This window comes from Camelus bactrianus, chromosome 11 (genome assembly GCF_048773025.1).
Source record: "Camelus bactrianus isolate YW-2024 breed Bactrian camel chromosome 11, ASM4877302v1, whole genome shotgun sequence".
Lineage (NCBI taxonomy): Eukaryota > Metazoa > Chordata > Mammalia > Artiodactyla > Camelidae > Camelus > Camelus bactrianus.
In genome coordinates, this window is record NC_133549.1 from 21,736,445 (window position 1) to 21,758,483 (window position 22,039).

General features: G+C 49.0%; 1 protein-coding gene across 1 annotated transcript in view; it reads left to right on the plus strand.

Moving 5' to 3' along the window:
- Positions 1 to 22,039, plus strand: part of ADAM12 (ADAM metallopeptidase domain 12) — a 325,460-nt gene that overhangs the window by 209,710 nt on the left and 93,711 nt on the right. The window contains exons 5-6 of the mRNA XM_074373406.1: positions 9,276 to 9,352; positions 20,788 to 20,974. Coding sequence (XP_074229507.1) covers positions 9,276 to 9,352; positions 20,788 to 20,974 — 264 coding nt within the window. The remainder of the gene's footprint in view (positions 1 to 9,275; positions 9,353 to 20,787; positions 20,975 to 22,039) is intronic.

Genomic DNA, 22,039 nt, shown 5'->3' on the forward strand with positions numbered 1-22,039 from the left:
AAAGACCCCATTGGCTGCACCATGAAAGGGTGGAGACCCAGCAAGATGGAGCAGTTGGCTCTTGTGGAAGAGCCTCAAGCCCAGGTGAGAGGAGATGGCTGTGAGGCCAGTGGCACATGATGGGGAGAAGGAAACAGATCTGACGTTCTACACCTGAGCAATACCCAGGAGGGTGACATTTGTTGTATGTGTTTCTTGTTGGAAAAATTGATGAAAACATTTGGTATAATAGCCATCTAAAGGAGACCAGCAGTGTTAACTGAGGCCGAACCATCAGATAGGTGTGAAATTCTGTATTTTGATCAAAAGTATTGTTTGAGTGGCGTCCCGTTCATTTCCATGGCAAAGGTTTCCCATCAAAAAGAAGTAGAATCTTCTACAGCTGCCTTGGACTGAACACATCAGGGCAAATGGATGTTAGGGAGTCAGCCATGCCCCATCTCAACCAGAGAGCATCTGGAAAGTGTGAAAAGACGGAGGCAGGAGGGAAGTCAGAGGTCATTCACATCTCCTGAGTGTACCAGGTGTGGGCTAGGTCTGCCATCAAATTCTTCAAAAATGATTTAACATGGACTTAATTTCCCTGCCATTCCTGTCACTCTGCCCACGTCTAATTGCATCTCTCTCAAAGGCAGCTCCGATCTCTCACTGACTGAGGCACCCAGTCCCCCAGGTCCTCACCATGTCCCGTGTTGATTCCCCACTTCACAGCCATCTCGCAGCCCTTCCCCATCCACTCACAATTCTGCTGCTGCAGCTCAGCCCTCCCTTCTTCTCAACTGGAAGACATTGTAGCCACCTGACATTTTCTTCTGACTTCTCATCTCACCAATACGTTTTATCCAGCCACCACTCCTGCCTCCATGATCCTTCTAGAATATCTTTCTCTTTATGCCATCCCCTGTTGCATTTGTATTTTGATCCTCCCAAATCATCAATCGCTTCCTCGATGCCTCCTAAGCCGAGTCCAGAGTTCTAAGACCGTATTCCCATTCCACGGTGGTGACATACCCCACCTTTCCATGCCCACATTCGACAAATGTGTGTCGAGTGCCCCATCTATCATCAAGTCAGCACCAACAATATGCCAGGCATTGTGCAAAGGGCTTCACATACATTTTGTGGTTTGATCCTCACCATAAATCCATTTCTGCTATTTTAATACCCAGATGAGGAAACCGGAGACATAGCAGGGTTGGATAACTAGACAAGTCCCCCAGCTAATAAGGATTCAAACTCACATAGTCTGAATCTGGAATCTAAGCTCTTAACCACTATGATGCAAGCAAAACACCGGAGTGTGTGTGGAATGTCCCTGGCCCGGGTGCCTGTGTTATGGACTCAGGAGAGTCCATAACAGGAGAGCTGTAGTGAGGTGGATCTGAGAATGGACTGGCATTCGTTTGCAGAGAGAGACACCCAGCAGGTGCTGCTAGGGGAGGGCAGAGGATGCTCTGCTGAGCTGCAGTCCTCGGATACGGGGAGAAGGCAGGCCCAAAGGCCCTCTGGGAATTTGCTGAATGCATGTCTCTGGAGCCCCGTGGAACTGAGATCAGTAAGGCCCCGTGCCCCATGGCAGTGTGCAGAAGAGGGGAGGACATGGTCCCCATCCTCAAGGAACATACCCTCTGACCACAGATGACACAACATACCCATGACCAAGATGCTTTAGGAACCAAACAAGGGAGGACCCAAATCCACATGAAATCTGCAGTGAGTTCCCAGAGGAACCCCAGGCTTGGTGACTTTCCTGCTCTAAAGTTGTCCGGAAAGGGGAGGCTCCGAGACCGCCTCCTGTCCGGAAGCAGTGTGTGGAGGGTGGGACCACAACCCGGGGAGGCAGGCTGCCCAGGTGTAAATCCCAGCCCGAGCCCTGAACCAGCCGGGAACTCGGACACGAAACAGACGCCGCACCTGGCGCACAGTCAGGCCTCTAGAAAAGCGAGCCCACTGTAGCCGCTGCTCTGCTTTGACCATCGAGTCACTACGTTTCTTAACCACCCTGGACCATCCGTTCCTTCTGAAGCCCATCATGTATCGTGGTAATAGGACGAGAGAGGGAGCTGCTGACAGGAAGGGGGTGATGAGCTGGGCAGGGAACTGGGCTCTTAGGGCCGATGTGTCTTCACGAGGTGGGGACTGGTCCCAGCAGCTCTGACCCGGCTCCCGCCGCGCCCTCCTCCTTCCCTGCTCCGGTCCCAGGATCCACACCAGGTCCCACACGACAGCCAGGACGATTTGGATCTGGGAGTTAGGAACTCGTGTGGGAGTGTAAGAAAACCACGCTGCCTGGTCTCTGAGAGTTCAGCTTCTCTCACACGTGTTCGCTCATTCGTTCAGCAAAAGAAGCTGAGGCCAGCGCAGAGGGACGCGGCAGGCGGGACGCGGCAGGCGGACACCGCACTTACCGCGGGATGGGTTAAAGTGCACGTTTTCATATCCCAGGTCTGTGACAGCGCCTTACCTTTCACAGATCAACTTGGTCCCTGAAGCCCTGGACAGTCAGTGTCAATCCCATTTTATGAATTAAAAACAGAGACTGAGTCTTAAACCCCCAGACTCCCAGTTCCAGATGGGCCCACGCTCTCACAAGTGCAGGCTTGCTGTGTCCAGGCCCCGCGTGCAGGGAGGCCCCCCAAGGTCATGACCACAGTTTCGCAAGCTGTGTTCTCTCCTGCAGAATTCCTGCCCAGCCAAGTCACGCGAATGGCCCCTGAGGCCGGTCCTGTCCAGTTGTTTAAGCAGACACGGTTCTCGTTAGAGCTGGGAGCGTGGGTGTGGCGACTGACTTCTTGACAATCCGTCTTGCACCCTCTCAGGGGAAAGTGTAATGTCGCCCAGTCACAGAAGCACACCGGGTTGAAAAGTCACTTTTTACTTTGCTTGAATGCACTGACGCGTTGTTTCAGTCTCAAGCAAATATGTGGTGGGGGGGCCAGATGTTCCGTAGGAGGGAGCAAAGGCTGGGCCGCAGGCGTGCTGAAATGCCGGTCAGCAAACCTTGTGCGCGCGCACACACACACACACACGCATGTGCACACCCAGGTCCACATACCTCCACACAGACACACAGACACACGGACACACACACTCACCCTCACACCCTTCCCATCTGCAGATCCTTCTGAGTTTGGAAATGACTTGACTTTCCCAGGATTCCCCGAGTGATGTGATTTGATGAAGCGCATGTTCAAGGCAACAAGATACAGATGGAAACTGCCCGGCCCGGGGCTGAGGGGCTTGGATTTCAGTCCCTGTCCTGCCATGAGCCTACCCGGGGACCTCAGACAATTATTTAACGAGTCAAGGCCTCAGTTTTCACATCTGTTTAGGGAAGGTTGGCCTTGGATGGCCTGAAGCTTCCTTCCAGCTAGAACATGGTGTGACTCAAACGCTGCATCGAGACAATTTGTCACGTTGCACATGGCGGGGGAGGCCCTAGGAAGTTCCCAAGGAAAAGCGCATGGAAATTAATTTTCGCCCAACCTACTCCTTAACAGAATTTGTCTGCTAGAGATCCTTTTAAATCACAAGGTCAGACCATTCTTGTTAGCAATTTAGCATATAAAATTCCTTCCTTCCTAGTCCACCGAGAGTTGGGTAACAGAATTTTTATTTTACTTCCCGGATAGCGTAGCGTTGAGGGCTGTTATTTTCAAGCTCGAGAGTTCTTATTCCAGATTCCTCTTCCCCACCATTATGTTTGATTGATAGTATTAAACAGAAGGAGAATTTATTTTCCTGGAGGGAGAAATGCATTAGGTTAAGTAATAAGTATATAAAATACATGGTTAGAGGTTTTGTAGAGGAAAAGATGTAATTTTGTGGTCATGCATGTTTGGGACTATTTTCTATGTTATGTTTTGTTGGTAGAAATAGAATGTATCGGATCAGCAGAACTAGGCAAAGACCACTGTGCACATAGGATGATGTCTTGTTCAGCTGTGTCTTTAGAGACGTGAGTGTGATAGAAAGAGACCGTAACTTTGACTCTCTTGAGGGAACTGGGAGAGGATGCAGTTTGGGAAGGAAGGGTCATTGTTCTGATCGATCCAGTGGGCCCTGGGGCACAACACCTCCAGGGCATGACTGCATCTCTCACTGGTGCGACCGCACCCACATCCAACGGGACTCGTATTTGCAAATCTACAAGTCCTGGCAGGTTCCTGCCTCTTAGCGTCAGTCCATGGGAGGCAACCTGGCCCTTGGACATGGGGACACACGCTCACCTGGAGACTTTGCCGAGTGGGCACTGCTCCCCTAGCCTCACCGCCTCCACCGGAGGTCGAACCCCCCAGAGGGGCAGGAGCGTACATCTCCTCCACTCCCCTTGGTCAAATTCCCCAACCAAGTATGTGACACCTCGTGCGATGAGTGTGTCTCTCTGAGTTGTCACTTTATCTATATGATGACTTACTATGTTATAAAAACGAAGTCACGTTTATTTAAACATTTAGTTAATCGTGTTGAAACAAATGAAACTTCATGAAATTGTAAATGTCCTGGAGAATCTGGAATTTGGAGTTCTAGGAAAAGCTAAGAGTGACCAGGGGGAGGGTACAGCTCAGTGGCAGAGCGCCTGCTTAGCGTGCAGGAGGTCCTGGGTTCAGTCCCCAGTACTTCCATTAAAAAAATAAATAAATAAACCTAATTACCTCCCCCCTAAAAATAATAAAAAAGGAAAAATTTTTTTTTAATTTTTAAAAAGAGTGAGCAGTAGCTTGCTAGTCAACTGTCTGAAGATAAAAAGAAAGTCGTTTTAGAGCTAAGAAATAAGGTGTTAACTCTGGTAATGACGGAGACAAGTGGGATTACTTAAGGACCAGTTTATGAGAGTTAGACTCCACCCCCTCCTCTTTTGCAAGCAATCCTTCAGCCTAGCTGTTGAACTGGAAATTAATTTTATACTAATTTGTTCTCAGTTCAGGCTTTAATGAGCTTATATTTCTGGGTATTTAATTTGAACGTACATTTGATAAGTAATCTATTCAAAGTAAATTGAAACTGAGAATAAATGAGTTTGAAATTTCAGAGGTCAGTAATTAAGACTGCTGCCACCATTTGGTTTTTATTTTAATTTTTTAACCAATACTCGGCTTTCTATAGCGACATTTCACATTGCTCTAAAGTGGAGCAAATTATTTAATGTACAAGACCCCCAAAGGTGGGTAGGTTAAAAACCAGTGATTCTGGTCACCCCAGGCAGCCCAAACTGTAACATCAGCTGTGTCCCTTCACTTTCTGGGTCGCCTCTGCCCCCAACATCTGTGCTGGTACCCAAGGCTGAAATCCCCCAGCCCCGTGCAGAGGGTGCCAGGACCCTCCCAGTGCCGGGGGCAGTACAATCCAGTTACACGATCTCCACAGGTTTAGAGGGTTGTTATCGTGCCTCCTTTAAGTGCACAAGCTAGAGTCATCTAGAGAGAGGGGGCCCTGGAACTTTTCAAAAGTTGTTTCGTATGGAGGCTGCGGAGGCAGGCTGGCAGTGAGAGTGCCCCATGGCCTGGCGGGAGGCCTGGTGTGGCTGGCTGGGCAGGTGTTCCCGACCCCTCTGCCTCGTGCACCCCTTCCTGAACCTCGTGCTCACCGAAGAGGACACCTTTGCCAGGGAGAGGAGCAGGGCTGTGAGTCTGTGCTCCTGCCCCTGAATCTTCCAGCCAAGAAGAGGAAGCCCCATCCCTGAGCTGCCGCCCCTCCCCCACTGCCCACCATCCCTGGACAAGTTTTCTCCCTGTGGAAAAGTCCCACTCCCACCTTTGTCCCCAGACTCCAGGCCACCCTGCTCCCTGATGCTGCATGGAGGTCAGGAAGGAACCTACAAAACTTTCACTGTTTGTAGTTGGTATAATCAATAACACAAAAAGTCCAAGATAAGCTACAAACTATTAAGCTAATCAGATGTTCAAGCAAGAGGGTCCGATGTAAGATCTGTTTAAAAAATAAAAAAGTTTTCCTTTACATTAAAAATCACCATGAATAAGATACAACAGAAAAAAAGATCCTATTCATGCTGTCAGCAAGCCTCTACCATCCCCTAGACGTAAGCCTGATGAAAACTTCCCAAAGCCATCCGAAAAAAACCTGAAAGTTTTCTGAAGGTCAGAAAAATGGCCTTATTACGTGGAGAGAAATAGCCTGGACATGAACAGGGACACTCTTTATTTGAAAACTGTAAATCCTGACTAAGTTGACCTGGACACTCAAAGTAGTCAAGCTGAAATCTCAGTGGATCATTGTAGAGCTTCATATTGGATTCTAAAATTCCCCTGAAAGAGAAAGTAAACAATAATAGTGTGGAAACTTCTGGGGGGAAAAATAGGATCAAAAGAAAACTTGCTCTCAGCAAGGTTGCCAAGAAAAATTGGGCAAAGAATAGTCTTCCAGCAAATGGTTCTGGGCACCTGAATTTCCGCATGCAGAAGAATGAAATTGAACCCCTAATTCAAGCATGTATGAAAACTAATTCAAAGTGAATCAAAGTTCTAAATAGAAGAGCTAAACCTGTAAAACTCTTAAAACACAGGCGTAAATCTTCCTCACCTTAGGTTGGGTAATGGTCTCTCAGATACGTTACCTAAAGCATGAGCAATCAAATTAAAAAAGGGACAGCTTGGATCTCATCAAATGATCACTTCTGTGCTTCAGAAGACATCAAGAAAGTGAAAAGACAACATACAAAATGGAAGAGAATATTTGCAAATCAAATATCAGATAAGGGTCTAGTATCCAGAATATATAAAGAACTCTTCCAACTCAACAATGAAAAGACAAAAATCCATCTGAAAAATAAGCAAAGGCTTTGAACAGCTAGTTCTCCAAAGACGATATGCAAGCAGCCTGCAGGCATGTGTAAGGATGCTCAACATTCTAAGTCATGAGGAAAATGAAAATCAAAACTGCAGCGAGCTGCAGACACGCCAGGATGGGTCTAATCAGCAGCACAGACAGGCAAGCGTGGGTGAGGACCAGAGGCGCGGCGCCTTCCTCCCTCCCTCCCGCACGCTGCGTGTTCAGCGGCTTAGCTGCCCGGGAAGGCTTGGCAGTGCTTTCAAAACATAAACTGAGTTACCAGGTGATCCAGCCATTTGGCTTGTAGATTTAACCACGTACTTACCCACAGTACGTGCCTAAAGAAACCGGAAAAAGATGTCCACACAAAAACCTTGTCCACAAATGTTCCTGGCTGCATTATTCATAGTAGCCAAGTGGTGGGAAAAACCCAAATGCTCCTCAACTGATGAATGGGTGAATAAAATGTAGTATATTCATACAATGTAATTTTATTTAGCAATAAAAACGAATGAAGTACTAACCCTTGCTACCACATGAGTGCACCTTGAAAACATTATGCTCAGTGAAAGAAACTGGACACAAAGGCCACATTTTATAGGATTCCACTTCCATGAAATGAACGGAATATGCACGTCCACAGAGACAGGAAGCAGTTTGGGGATTGCCAGGGTTGGGGTGGGGGTGATGGGGAGTGACTGCTAATGGATGTGAGGTTTCTTTTGGGGCTGATGGAAATGTTTTGGAATTAAGTAGTGGTCATGGCTGCATAACCTTGTGAATATACTAACACCCACCGTGGTATGCTTTTAAAAGCTGAGTTTTATGGGATGCGAAGTTAATCAGAATCAAAAAAAGAGGACTTTCTCTATCTGATATCAGAATGCATTGCAGAATGATAGGAACCACAACAGCGTGGTGTTGGCACAGGAACGGACAGACAGAAGCATGCCTCGGTGGCCTAGCCCAGAGAGTCCCGAGGTGGGGCCGCGTGTTTATGGGGCTATTCCATATATGACCACGGAGCATTTCAAATCAGCGAGGAAAGGAAAATGGTGGTGGAGACCAGCTGGCTCTTCGCTTGTGGGAAAAGTCAGATTCCAAACTCATGCCTGCCCAAGAATTAATTCCAGGTTCAATTAAGGAGCTTATTCTAAGACTATAGAAATAGAAAGTAAGAGAAGGTAAGTGTATAACCTTGAAGAAAGCCACCCTAAACAAGACACCAGATGCATAAATTTGACTTTATAAGAATTGGATAAATAAAAGATGGCATAAGTCAGTTAAAAAGACATTTCTCATATACCATCAGACAAAATATTAATATATTTTCCTGAATATATAAAGAACTTCCAGAATCAATAAGAAAAAGTCAAAATAACAAATGTTCTGCAGGACTCCCATCTCCCCTCTCCAGCTGCCTTTCAGATGATCCTAAAATGTCTCTGCTCAGTGACGAGGAGATCATCTTGGCCCCTTTCTTATGGTGTTCTTGGTGTTACTGGATTTCCCCAGTTGCTCAATCCTATTCCATCCTCTTTCTTAGCAAAGTCAAGGTGCTGTTTGGAATTTTGTCCCTGTGGGGCAGAACAACTGGACACCAAGCCCTGCCCTGGAAAAAGTGATTAGCTGTGGTCCTGACTGGAGGAGGGGTGTGTTGAGGTTGAAACCCCAGCATTCACTTCTCTTGCCCCATAGAACACGTAGCTCTTTGCTGTGGGACCGCACGCAGCCGCTGTTCAGAGACCGTGAATGAGGAGCGCTGAGCATCCCTCGCGTTTCTTGCCAGCCAGCCACTTACCTGGGGCTGCGGCAAAACCTTCACTCAACAGTGAAATTAACCTTGATTCCGGACAGATATCTGTCATCAGTAATCAAGTGTCCGTGCTGTGGTTTCTTTCTGCAGGTGACATTATTAAAGAAGTGGAATGTCGTAGGCACGTCACACAGGGACTTCTGCCATAGAGGACTTTCCTATTTTTCTTTTCTGTTAAGAGAGACTTTCTGTTGGGCAATTCATCGAGGTCCCCTCTGTCTCTCCTCACCCGCCTTCCTTTCATTCTCTGTCTGTTTTCATAAGCCACAGATCCAGGCCTTACTTGATTGCCTGTGTGCTTAAATACCCCATCGGTTCCTCATCTCACGACAAAAGACAATTTACATGAGCGGAAAATGGCGATGCCACTGCAATTTGTTCAGCCACTGGGGTTTGTAAAACATTCTGCATCAGGGTTTTCCTGAAGGGTGTCAGAGAGCCAAGAGGGCTGCATTTAAAAACCCCGTTGATAGTTTTTACGTCAATCAGATATTCCAGCCATCCATCCTGGTGGGGTCACGTTGGGCTAGCGGTAGATACTAAGATTGTGGGTGCAATATTTTATGCAAAAGGGAATTGTGTAGCTGAATGCAGGATGGTGGGAGGCAGTCGGTTTATGGCGAGGGGACATGAAGACCCCAGGACTGAGCCTCGTTTCTCCTCCTTTTAGGGCCATTGTTACTACCACGGACGTGTGCAAGGATATCCTGGTTCGACGGTCAGTGTCAGCACCTGTTCTGGTCTCAGGTGAGTGACCTTGACAATGGCAGCTCTGGTCCTAAGCACAGCTGTCACGGACCACCTCCTTCTCCAGTCGCTCTAAAGCAGTAGAATGAGTGACAGGCCTCCCCTCCACCTGGCAGGACCAAGGTCCCCTCCAGTGACAACTCTGACAACTTTAGTGCCTCCCACCCCCATGTGTTCTCCTCCCCCCATCTCAGCTTCTCCTTCGCTGCTCCTCTCTCAAGGCCGTTCTCAGGCCTAGAAGGTTGGCTGGGTTTCAGCATCCAAGGATTTGGGGAATATCTTTTGTTTTTGCGGCTCGATGCTAAACAATTCCTGGTGTTAAAAAATAGGACATTAGCTATTAGCATTTAAGCTGCTTTCTTAATAAAAATAAAAAGGGCTTCTTCTCACGAGGAGACAGAGTGAGGGGACGGATGAGCACAGGTCCAGGTGAGCTGAGCCCGAGGACCAGCCCCCCTTCCCTCACATGCAGCCCCCCTTCCAGTTAGAGGAAGGAGCCACCGTGGGCTCGTGGGCTTTCCGGGAAAACCAGTTTGTCTGACATATTTCCAGTCGCCTCAGCCTTTTTACTGGATTTATTTATTGCATTTGTGAACTAGCGGCTTGTGTCCTCAGAGTCCTGCTGGGCACTGGCCTGTGGCACCAAAGCGCTGTGTTGTGGACAGAGGAGGGCCTGGGAGTCCCAGCCTGGGGGCCTCGCGGGGCTGTGAGTCTGAATGGGGCCACAGAGAGGAGGCCACTGTGCACACACCTCACACATCACACACACACACACACAAAATATACCACACTCACCACAGCACACACACCAGATTCTGCCGAGCATCTGACTCTCGGTGACCACCTCCCGTCTCCCACCTGGAGAACGTTCCCTCCTGGCTACCTGGCACAGACCACGCCTTGGCAGAGAGGAATAACGTGAAATCCTTGTGGCTGGGATTTCAGGAAAAGTCAGAAGAGTGAGTGCTGCGTCGTCTGGTGCCGACCACTGAGACAGGGTGGGGACGCTGACGGGGCACGCTGTCCGGGGGCGGCGCTCCTGAGAATTTAAACTTCCCAGCTTTTTGTGCTGTTGTTGCAAAAGCAGCAGACCGTGCATCAGCAGAGAAATTCCGGAGTGATGTAGTCAGCCTTGTGATCTTGCAAGGAGAGAGTCAGGCCAGAGGCAAAGCTGTGTTCGATCAACTGCTCCCTGGCAGAAGAATCAATTGAGAGTAGGAATAAAGGGGGAAAAATGCAGTGAGTGTAGCACCAGCCTAGCAGATTTTCAGAAAGAAAACAGGGTTAAAAATGATGTGAAAGATGGTGTGACTCCCCCACCCCAAATACATTCAGATCTAAGAATGTGGAGGAAAACTCAAGTGTCCTCGGGGACGCATTCATTAGAGCCCCGCAGATTAGAGTTTTGCAGAGAAAAGCAGAGAAGGAACATCCTGCTTTGCTTCAAAAAGGCTGATCAAAGGTGGACAGGCAAGCAGAGCTCTGTCCTGGAGGAGAGGAGAGAGGAGGGAAGCGGACAAGCCGTCCTTCTTCATCTGAAGCTTGAAGGGGGAAAGACAGGGAGAGAGAAGCGCACGGAGATCCCAGAAGAAAGGATGAAAGAGGAAGCAGCTCCTTCACGGAGGGAATAGAGTGCAGTGTGGAAAACAGGTCATAGAAACGAGTGCGGCCGAAAAGCTTACACTTTGAAAGGACTCCGAGTCAAATGGGAAGCTCAGGCCGTGAGTTAGCTTTGTGCCGTATCGCGTGGCTCCCCAAGATGCTCGGCCCTCGTTAGCACAGTTTCAGCGCAGTGTTGGTGGTTCTCCTGGTCTCTCCCGTCTGCCCTCGCTGCTTCCTGCCTCGCCCCCTGCCCCTGGGTTCCTGAGCCCGCGGGCATCCCTGAGAGCATCCGGGGCTCCTCGGCACTGTCTGCCCAGGGACAAACTTGCATTGATGGGGAGAGGATTCTTCCCCTCCGCCCCAAAGGAGCTCAGCTGCTGTTTTGTGCTGGGACAGACGTCCAGCCCTGGCTCGCTCCTCCTGGGGCATCCAAACAGCCATGTCCCTGTGTCCTGATCTGATTCATAAACACCACCTTCTCACTCTCTTCCAACTCCCCAGCCAGAGCATGAGCTCCTTGAGAGAAGAGACTGTCTCTCACCATCGCTCCTTATTCTCTTGCTCGACCTTCAGCTCCTGCTCGGAAATCTGACACAAGGAGTCTCGGGGGCTGACACTTTTGGAATAAGCCGAAGGTCCTCCCATCACCTGCGGGCATAGTGGTTAAAATCAGGCTGAATTTCTCAGGGAACCACCTGTGCTTTGACAGACGTAAGCCAAGCATTCACCTAATAGATGAGGAACCTGGGATCTAGATTTGTAAACTAGGTATTGGTTGTAATAATCACGTCACTTTTAAATGGGGTTTAGGGTACCTGAGCACAAGGTGTGCACACACTCACACTTAAACACTCTTACGTTCACGTATGCTGTGACACACAGGCACACACACAGACACACACGTGCACACGCCCATTTCCCGGGGTGGTGACGACAAGCAGGCGATGCCAGGCTTTGCTCTTTGTCGTCATCACAATTTCTGCTCTCAGGAGGACGGGGCAGGTGGTCCTGGCACTGCTGTGCAGAGCAGCTGCAGCTCGGTCACCAGGAGCCTGGTCCTGACGCCGCAGCTCGGAGCTGCAGCGTCTCCTGTCAGGTCATGCTGTCACCCCCTCCCTAGTCACAGCTGCCGTCTCAGGAGAGAGGCGTCTCGGCGTTTACACGGAGGCCTTGCATGTCCTCATGTGATGCGCACTAAGCCGTGGGCGGGTATCACACGCCTCAGACTGCGGACGGGGAAGTGAAGGCAGGGAAGGCGACTTCCCCAGAGTCCCTCAGCTGTGATGGGCCGGACTCCACCTCAAGCCCAAGTCTAGCTACCTCCTCGGTCCATACTTGTTCCACTAAACCTTTTGCACAGTTTGCATCCAACCTTCTTTTACTTTTATTAACCTTTTCTTTTAACTGAAGTACAGTCAGTTTACAATGTTGTGTCAGTTTCTGGTGTACAGCACAATGTTTCAGTTGAACAACCTTCTTTTTCTGCCCCATCATCCTGTACCCTGAGGAAGCCCCCCCTATTCCAGACACACTGTTTTCTAGCTATTGCCAGAACACGCCCCCCACACATCTCACTGCCTTTATCCCTGTTGTACCTGGGCCCAGGACACACTCCTCTCACCACCTCTCATCAGCTTTGGAAGGTCTTCTCTCCCATCAAGGCCCAAATCAAATGGTGCCTCCTCCGTGAAGCCCACCCTGGCTTCTCAGACACTCCTCACCACGCAGCTCAACCCTACCTGGCCTGCACTGCCACAGACAGTCCTTGCTTACACAGCACAGTTCCTGTAGCAGAGCGGCCAGTTCACGTGTGTTTACATCCCTGTGTTAAGGCACCCACTGACCATCAGTTACCGTATCTTGCGGTTTCACTACCCTGTTGTCAGGACCTTCAGGACGGGGACCATGTCTGATATGTTCCTTCCAGGCCTTGGAGCTCTTAGCACTGGCCTTCGATGTGGGAGGCAGCACAAGTTGCTTCTAAAAACTCAATTTAAATAAAAATATTCTGATGCGAGGTTATTTGGTTCCTGAATAAGCACACACAATACTGTGTTCCTTTAAGGTCTTGCCTTGATTCTGATTATGTGATATAAAGTTTACTGCACCAAATTTTATATAACAAAATCAGATATAACACAGAATGCAAGAGTACTTCTTGCCCCCATACTATTGAAAATTAGTCAATCAGCTTAGGTTTAAAGGGTAGAAATGGCCAGTGTTATGGTCCCTGGAATCAGAAATAACCATTCCAGTGAAAGGAGTGATTTGCAATTTAGGGAAACGAGTGAGAGGGGGCGAAGTGAGAGCTGGGAAATGAGCCGCAGCCTCCGGCAGGGCCAGCCACACCGAGGACGCGTGGGTTCCGGTCGTCCCCGCCCCTCGCAGCTCAGCTGGAGTGTTCGCTGATGTGGGTGCGGGTGGGTTTTCCACATCTCACAGCTCAGCCTGAATGGCCTGCGGCAAAGTGGTTTATGGGACCAAGAAGTCAGGCACATGGCGATGACCTCGCCCTTGCTGTCTCGTCTGCTAGGCCTGAGCTCCAGGAAGGCAGGGCCCTGGCCACCCTAGCACTGCCTGGATCCTGGCACCTTATAGGCGCTCAGTAAACACTGGTGGAATAAATTCGCTCTCCCCGAGCCGCCAAGTGGTCAACGAAACGTAACGCCAGCCAGTCCAAAATTTTAAAAAGTCTTTTAAGTTTAGTAGATCATGTTAAGAAAGAAATTAGCTTACAGTGGAGGTGAAGTTAATTTGACCTTGACCTCTGCTCTGTGACCTTCTGCTCCTTCAGCGCCCATCACGGCTACGCTGGCTCCCCGCACCCCACCAGCCACACCATCTCTGCCCAGGGCTCTCTTTCCCCTTTCCTCTTCCTCCTCCCTCGGAGATATTCATCCGTCATCCTGTGTGAACATCTGTGGGAGCCCATCTGCACCATCTCCAAGCTGCTCTGGTCCCCACCCTGAAGGACGCCCAAGGTCAAGTTTCAGCCCTCCCAGGCCCCACTCCACTCAAAACTCGGGCTGTCCAAATCCCTACTCCTCGGTCCCCAGACTGGCTCCTGCCCTGAATTCTTTTCCATTAAAGGTCCAGCCCATCTCAGGCTCCTAAGCTTAGTCCCCGGGGGTCTCTGACAACCTCCGGCAGGCACCCAGCCCCGGCCCGCTCCCTGCTTACAGCATCTCTTTCGTCCACTCCCTCTCCCCCCGTTTCCCCGTCACCACCCCGGAGCAGCCCTCCCTCCAGGATTTGTAAACTGCCTCCCACCCATACTGCCCACCTCCTCCCTTCCCTCCACAGCCATCATGCGCATTACAGAAGGTCGTGTTTCAAAAACACTGTGTGGTTGTAAGTCCCGCCACACTCGGCTCTCAGAGCCGCGTGGCTCAGACACTGTTTTAGCAGTGTTTCCATGGGCGTTTATCCTCCTCACATACCGATCACCTGCCGCCGCACATCGTTTTTGTATAACGAAGTAAGTGCCGTGAAGGAGGCACACAAAACCCCCTGAGAAGTTCAGCGGAAGGGCCTTAAAGGCCAGAGCATCCTGCAGGAAGGGATGGCCGACCCGGACCTCAAAAGTTATGCCTCAGCCTGGAAGGCTCTGCCCAAGGGCTGCCCGGGAACAGCAAAGGCCTTTGCGGGGAACACGGCCCTGGCCCTAGAGCAGCCTGCATCCCGCAAGGCCAGAGGGTTACAAGACTAGGAGCAGGAGGACTGGCTAGAGGCCCCAGGGGTGGGGGTGGGGAGTGGCCAGGGAAGAGGGGCCAGCAAGAGCCGAGTCCTGGAGGCTGAGAGTTGGAAGCGGGTAAAAGAGGCAGTACCGCAGCCTGCACGCGGCGAGCGCAGCACAGTGAGCCATGCGGCCGCAGGTGCAGCCCGAGGCTGAGAGCCAGGGTCAGCGCCGCGCCTTCCATCCACCGCCGCCAAGTCCACGCCCGCCTTCTGCGGTCCCCACTGTCCTTCCGCACGTGTTCTCCGTTTCAGCTACAGCGTTTCTTTCCAATCACACTCTGTTTCTCTCGCCTACTCTTGCTCCTTCAAGGCCACTCACATCCCACATCTCCAAGTCCTCCCCATCCTCCCGAACTCCCTGCAAGGCCCCTGTCCCCCACTGGCCATTTATCAATCATGCTTAGGTCAGCACTGGGCCGACCGCCCGGCCCGTGGTCAGCTCTGAGTTCCTCCGGCGTTTTGCATTTGGAATTCAGCTGCACCCACCCTAGAACAAGTCCTTGGCGACTCAGGAGAGGGCCTGACCATCCATTGAGGCCAAGGACAAGAGAGCAGGCTTGAGAGCCAGGTGCATCTGGGGACTCCTGGCTCTGCCACTGACCAGCTGTGTGCCTGTGTTAGTTTCCTAGGGCGACCATAACACGTGAGCACAAACTGGGTGGCTTCCAGCAACAGAAATGTGTTCTCTCTCAGTTCTGGAGGCCAGAAGTCTGAGATCAAGGTGTTGGCAGGGTTGGTTTCTTCTGGAGACACCGAGAAAGAGCCCGCTCCATGCCCGTCCCCTGGCTCCTGGCAGTCCTCGGCGCTCCTCAGTTGTAGATACATCGCACCAGCTTCTGCCTCTGTCCTCGTGGGCTTCGGCCCTGTGTCTCTGCGTCTTCTCCTTTTTCTGTCTCTTATAAGGACACATGTCACTGACTTTAGGGCCCACCCTAGATCCAGGATAATCTCATCTTGAGGTCCTGAACCTAGTCACATCTGCAAAACCCCCTTTTTTCCCCCAAGAGTTGTACTCACAGGTACCAGGAATTAGGACTTGGACATATCTTTTGGGGAGACACAATTCACCCCAGCGCAGAGACCTCAGGCTCTCATCATTGGCTTCCTATTAGTAAAAGAGGTTCATGATAACTACTTTGCAGGACGGCTATAAATATTAGAAAAAATAGAGAATTCAAGGGCCTGGCTCATGGGCGCTGGGGAGAGTGGGGAGTGACTGCTGACAGGTGCAGGGCTTGCTTTGGGGGGTGATGAAAGAGTTCTGGAATCAGGTGGTGGTGATGGTCACACAACTCAGTAAATATACTAAAAACCATTGAATTTTGTGCTTTGAAAGAGTGAGCTTAATGGTTTGTGAATTATTTCTCAATAAAGCTGTTATTTCTAAGAGGAGCCTGGCCCAGGGCAGGCATACATCAGAGCGGCCATTATTATTACCGATGTGCCAGTAACAGCGCTTCTGAGTCTCTTTCCCAACGGTTTGTTTTACCTCTTTTGTCATGCCTCCGCAACTGGTCATGAATTACATTTGGAACGGGAACCGGGGTGAGATGTCTTCATGTGTTCTGCAGGAGCTAGCCCGGCGCTTGGCATGTCGTGGGGGATAACGGATATTTGTTTTGACTGTATGTGAGTCATTCATGTGGAGATTGCGTGTTGAAAATCAGCTCGATGCTGCCTGTGTGATTGCTAACACTGCTGTTGTCACTGGATCAAACACAGAAGTGGCAGGATGTTACGTTTGACCCATGAGGTCCTCCCAAAAGGGACTGAAATTAAATTTCAGGCCAGCTGCATCTCTAACTTCTGATTGACAGCACAGTATTGAGCCCAAAAGTCTTTTTCCAAGAAAATGCAGTTAGCAGTGGGACATGGAGCTAGCCCCGTTAATTCATACTTTCGAATCAGCATCTTATTATGGGTCGTCAAAACCCGCATGCCGTCACCCTGCTGGCTTGGGAGTAGTGAGAAAAATCTTAACACGAGCAACGCTGTTAAGCTGTGTTATTGCCTGGTGCATCTTAGCTTTGGACATTAAAAACTGAATTTTAAGAAGGACAAAAACTTATCTTGAGGAAATATAGGTTCCCTGAGTTATCACTTGCAAAGCTAACAAAATCGATTTTAAAATTTTAATAGATTCCTCCCGGTTTCCATTGAAGGGAGAACAACATGATTTGGACGTTTAAACTAAGGCTGCGCATTTTCAGAGCAGCGACTCCATTTCTCTGGCCCCTTTCCTTTTGATTTCTGCCTCCATCATGGTCATCCCTGTTCTGGGCCCCACATTCCTCTCAAAACAGCGCTAGAAGGAGGCAGGAGAGTGTGGACATGGATCTCAAGCTCTGAATACACGGGTCCAGATTGGGTCCCACCTGTGCCTCAAGCTACCTGCATGCCCTTGACAGCGGGGAAAGTGACAAGGGCTGCGCTGTATGTGGACCCACTGAACCTGGATCCTAGGCCATACGGGGTGGTCCTCGTCACCCCCAACCACCCCTCTGTCTTCTCCTCTCTCGGTTCACCACCACTCACTGGGCTGGTGCAGTGTTCTCCTGACCCCCTAATCTCCCCATAGAGAAGATACCCACGGTCCTCATCTTTCCCAAACATTGAAAACTGTCTTCCAACCTTTCTCCCCCTCCTCTACCAATGGGAAAAGAACCCCACTTTCGAAGTCTGCTTGATTTAAATTCCGCACTCTATGAGATCCTTTCCACTCCAAGTTTACAACTAAATATCTGTGACATTCAACTTAAATTGCATTTGCTTATCTAGCTTGGGGCCAGTAAGGACTGTGAGAATGTCAAGTTTTTACATCTCAGAAACCCTGACTCCTTGAATTTTGTGTCCACTGTGGTTTCCAGCAATCTCTAGAGCTGAATGATTAATTATACCCAAGACAGTCCAAAGCAATTATTTAATTAAGATGCATTATTGGCTGCCAATTGTTTAGAGCAAAGGGAAAGGCTTCACCCCAGTTTCTCAACATCTGGCCTTTGGATGACTTGAAAGATAAAAGGAGATATGAGAACATTTTTATGACTGAGTAACAGTTTCTAGAAATTTTCCATTAAGCAGAAAAACATTTTCAGTAATTTGCTTCTTATGATTAGAGCTTGGTGACATGTTTTACTGTAAGTGTTCAGCTTATTTAAATCCAAAGCAAAACAGAAAATGTTGCAGTGCGGAATGAAATGTTGGTGTCATTTCTTTTTAGGGCAGGAACATCCATCTTCTAGCCAATCTATTTTCCTTTCAAATGTATGCATTTTCCACTTTCCCCTGGCCTATTTTTTTCCCCAAAGTTCTCCTTCTTAATTTAGGCCTTTTAAAAATCAACTTTAATTGACAGAAATCCCTCACCACCCTTCCTAAACTGAGAAATCTAAGTTTTATTTCATCAAGAACTTTTCAAAGCAAAAAATACAAGCCACCCCAGAGCTGATGACCAAAGTCATGTCTGTATGGCCTACCCGGAGAGACATGAAGACCTCCCTTTGGGCCTGGGGGATAGGGGTCAGGAACACAAGAGAACAGCCACATATAATGACTTCTAATCAATCTGTGGGATTAGAAAACAGCCAACGATTCTTCAGTTACTCCTAACCACATGGGCGCCCCCATCTGTGAACAGTCAAGTGTCACAAGTGTTGGTAGCGCACAGCTTAGCTTTCCGGTGGTTTCCAGCCCCGTGCGTCCCCGTGCTGTCTTCTCATTTAGGCTGCGGTCATCCTGGGCGTGACCTTGCTGTTTCTCCCACTGCTTATAACAAAACAGGACTAGCGGAGTAATCCTAGTTGAATGATACTGAATTGATTAGTGAGTATGTGTTCCTCTGTTGTGTTCACAATGAATATTTAAGTCAAACCTTGTTCTTCCATACCATTTGAGTATTGAAATACTGTCATTCCGTTAAAATCTAAGAATGGTTAAATCGTCCCCTCTAAGTGGACCATCAGTACGCCTCGGATGAGTGAATGAATGAACAAGTAACTCAGCCATAATGGGTGACACAGGCCCGCCTTTCATGCTCCATACTTTGGAAACAAGCTGAGATCGTCTGAAAAAAACTGACGGAGCACCCAGCTTACCCAGCTGTTTCTTGAGGAGTAAGGTGTACTCACATCCTTGGGTTGAGACAATATAAATCACGTGTTAGAACTAATACCCAAACCTGGAGCCCATGGCCCTCATCCCTGGTCCTGAATCTCCTGAAATTATCTGCAAAATATTGTGGATAAATATGTACATGGAAATCCTTCTGGGGAGAGTGTAAGGAGTTCATGTCTCAAAAGAGGTTATGAGTCAGTGTGTTAGAGGTGTCTATTTACAATCAGATGAATTTTTCCTGAAAATTTGTATGTAATTCTAGAATGGACAGACTGTGGTCAACTTGATAAATCACAGAAGCTGCTAGGTGTGTGGGAACTCAGCGCATCCAGCTTACTTTTACCCAAACTCCCATGAAGAAAAAAACTTATTTCAACATCAGGAGGAGCCTTTTAAATTAAAGGACTTACTGTTCCACATTGGGAAAAAGAGAAACGAAACCCAGCATGTAGGCTGATGTCTCCTCTTCACTGGAAGGGAGCTGGTGTGCCTCATTTCCAGGAAGCAGGACACACCATGAGCCCTGTCCTGCCCCGGGTCAGACATGCCTTGGGGTCCGTGTGGTCATGCCACCTTCTGTCTCTGCAAATTAGAATAGTTAGCAAATGTGTCCATTTTTCAAAAGAATTTAGACTTTTATTCCCAAACCTAAATGTCAGCACAAAGGGTTCTTTGTTAGTTCTTTTCATTCCCAGAAGTATATGTATCATGTCAATGCTGTAGTTCGTGTCAGTGAGCCACGAGTGGCCAGGATGCAGGCAGAGGTGTCACCAAAGCATAGGACCCTCCTGAAATTGTCAGTCTTTGGATGAACACATTAATAGAAGCCTGATCTGGGGGTCCGCCCTTGTAGGTATCAAAGAGCTACTACCATTCAGCACCAACCGTGACCTCTGCTGGGCGAGAAGTTGTAACCAGATGGCTTAGCAGCCCCACTGCCCAGGTGAAGAACCAAGCTCGGGCGGGACAGGGTCACACAGCTAGTAAGTGGCAGAGCTGGGACTTAACCCAGGCTGCTGGATTCAGAAGGCCTCCTTCTCAGTCTAGGGGCTGGGGCATTCTTCACGCCTCTAAAGAACGGTCCGCTGTTCACCAGAACTGACCCTGGCGGCAGACTTCAGCCTTCAGGGAGCAGTTCTGATGCTCGGTGCACTTCCATTTGTCCTTGATTCACACATCGCCCACAAAATGAAGAAGTAAAATATAAAAAAGCATACTTTAAAAAAATTTTATTGAAGTATAGTTGATTTACAATGTTGTGTAGTTTCAGGTGTGTGATTCAGTTTTATATATATATCTGTATCTGTTCTTTTTCAGATTCTTTTGTATTGTAGGTTATTACAAGATATTGAATATAGTTCCCTGTGCTATACAGTAGGTCCTTGTTTATCTGTTTTATATCCAGTAGCGTGTATCTATTAATCCTAAACTCCTAATTTATCCCTCCCCCCCTTTCCCCTTTGGTCACCGTAATCGTTTGAAAAAAGCTTAAGTTTAATACTCAAACTTACATCAGAATCACTTCAACTATTTAACAAATATAGTTGATCAGGATGAATAATTCAGCTGTAGGAATTTTCCTTTAAAAAAAAGATTTCCCTCCAGAATCATGTCTGCTAATTCAAGTACAGTTACTTTCTAAGCAGATGAAACATCTTTTCTCTTAACTCTTCTTCCCGGCAATATATCCTTGAGAAGGAAAAAACAAACAAATGGAAAACGTAAAGGCTAAACACAGTCTACCCTTTACCATCAAATATTTGAGACAAAAAAATTTCTCAGACTTGGTTTTTAAAAGACTTGCAAAAATAAATCAGTGCAAACATATGGCACAGAAATTTCCTTTCCAATTCAGAGCTGAGAATGTAAAGAAATTGGTGTTTCTCCTTTTATTCTCTCCCTCATTAAGAACTAGGTTTCAGCCATTAACAAGAAGCTGCCCAAAAAAGTCATGTATTTTTTTCTTATTTCTTTTTCAACAGGGGACTTATTACCTTTGAAAATAACACCTATATTTTGGAGCCAATGAAAAATGCAACCAACAGATACAAACTCTTCCCCGTGGAGAACCTGCAGGGCGCCTGGGGATCGTGCGGCTCCCACCCCAACGTGTCCGGCCTCGCCGCGCACAGCAGGCTCCTGTCGCCCTCCCGGACGCGAACAAGGAGGGTAAGAGGGAAACCCCGTGTTGTGTCTCTGGGGAGCTGGGGGCTCCGGCTGGGGGGCTCACTGCTAAGACGTCTGGAGAAGTTTTGCCGTCTGTGTCTGAGGGGTGGAGTCACCCACTTGATTAGGAGGTGGTTGGTGTTACGTGGGTGGAACGTAATCAAATCCCGAAACCTCCATCCTCGCACTGCAAACGTCAGCCTCGGGCTCACCGACCTATGCTGGGCGAAGCCAGGCGCAGAGGACAGTACACCACCGGTCCTTGTCTCCGGTGAGAACCTGCCGGGCCTGGCCCCAGGACTCTGCCCCGCTGTGGCGTCCCACCCTGGCACGGACCCTCCCCGAAAACAATGTGGAAGTTTCCCCATCGCAAGTCTGTTTGAGAATTAGGGTCTTCGTAGGATTTGTACAGCACTCCCCACCCTTGCCCACTCGCCTGTGCAGGTAAACGGAGTCCTGGTCCAGGCAATGTGGCTAAGGAGGGTTGTTCACCCCCAGTCGGTGCTGCGTGGGGCTGTCCCACGTCCCTCCCAGGCTCTCTGCCTTCTGGCCACCTGCCCGGTCTGCTCACCCCCAGGCCCTCCCTTCTGCTGTGTGACTGGAGACAGTCATCACCTAGTGGAGTTTGGGCCCCAGCTCTCCCTCCCGGAACCCTCCACCCCAAACGGCTGCCTGACCCTCTCATCAGTGTGATGTGGGCTCCCCCAGTCACTGCAGAACACTCTTAAAAAGGAGTCAGGGTAACCACATGCGGCTGGAGGCCCTGAATTCAGATGAGCACAACCCGATAGGAAGCTATCAACAACCTCCTGATTTTTCATCTCTTTCTCTCCTCTGTTGACAAGAAATCAAGAATTCCTAGATATGACGTCTCATGTGCCGCCACCTGATGGTCGGGGGACACGTTCTCAAGGGTCCATGGAGCACCCCGGTCCTTCCCAGCTTTGACTTGAGCGTTACCAGCGCTTAACACGCCACACGTTGTGGATATTGTGCCTCTTTGATTCCCGATCGTTTTTCCAAAGTCAAACAGTAAACATTATCCTAAACCACTGCTTCTCGTTCTTA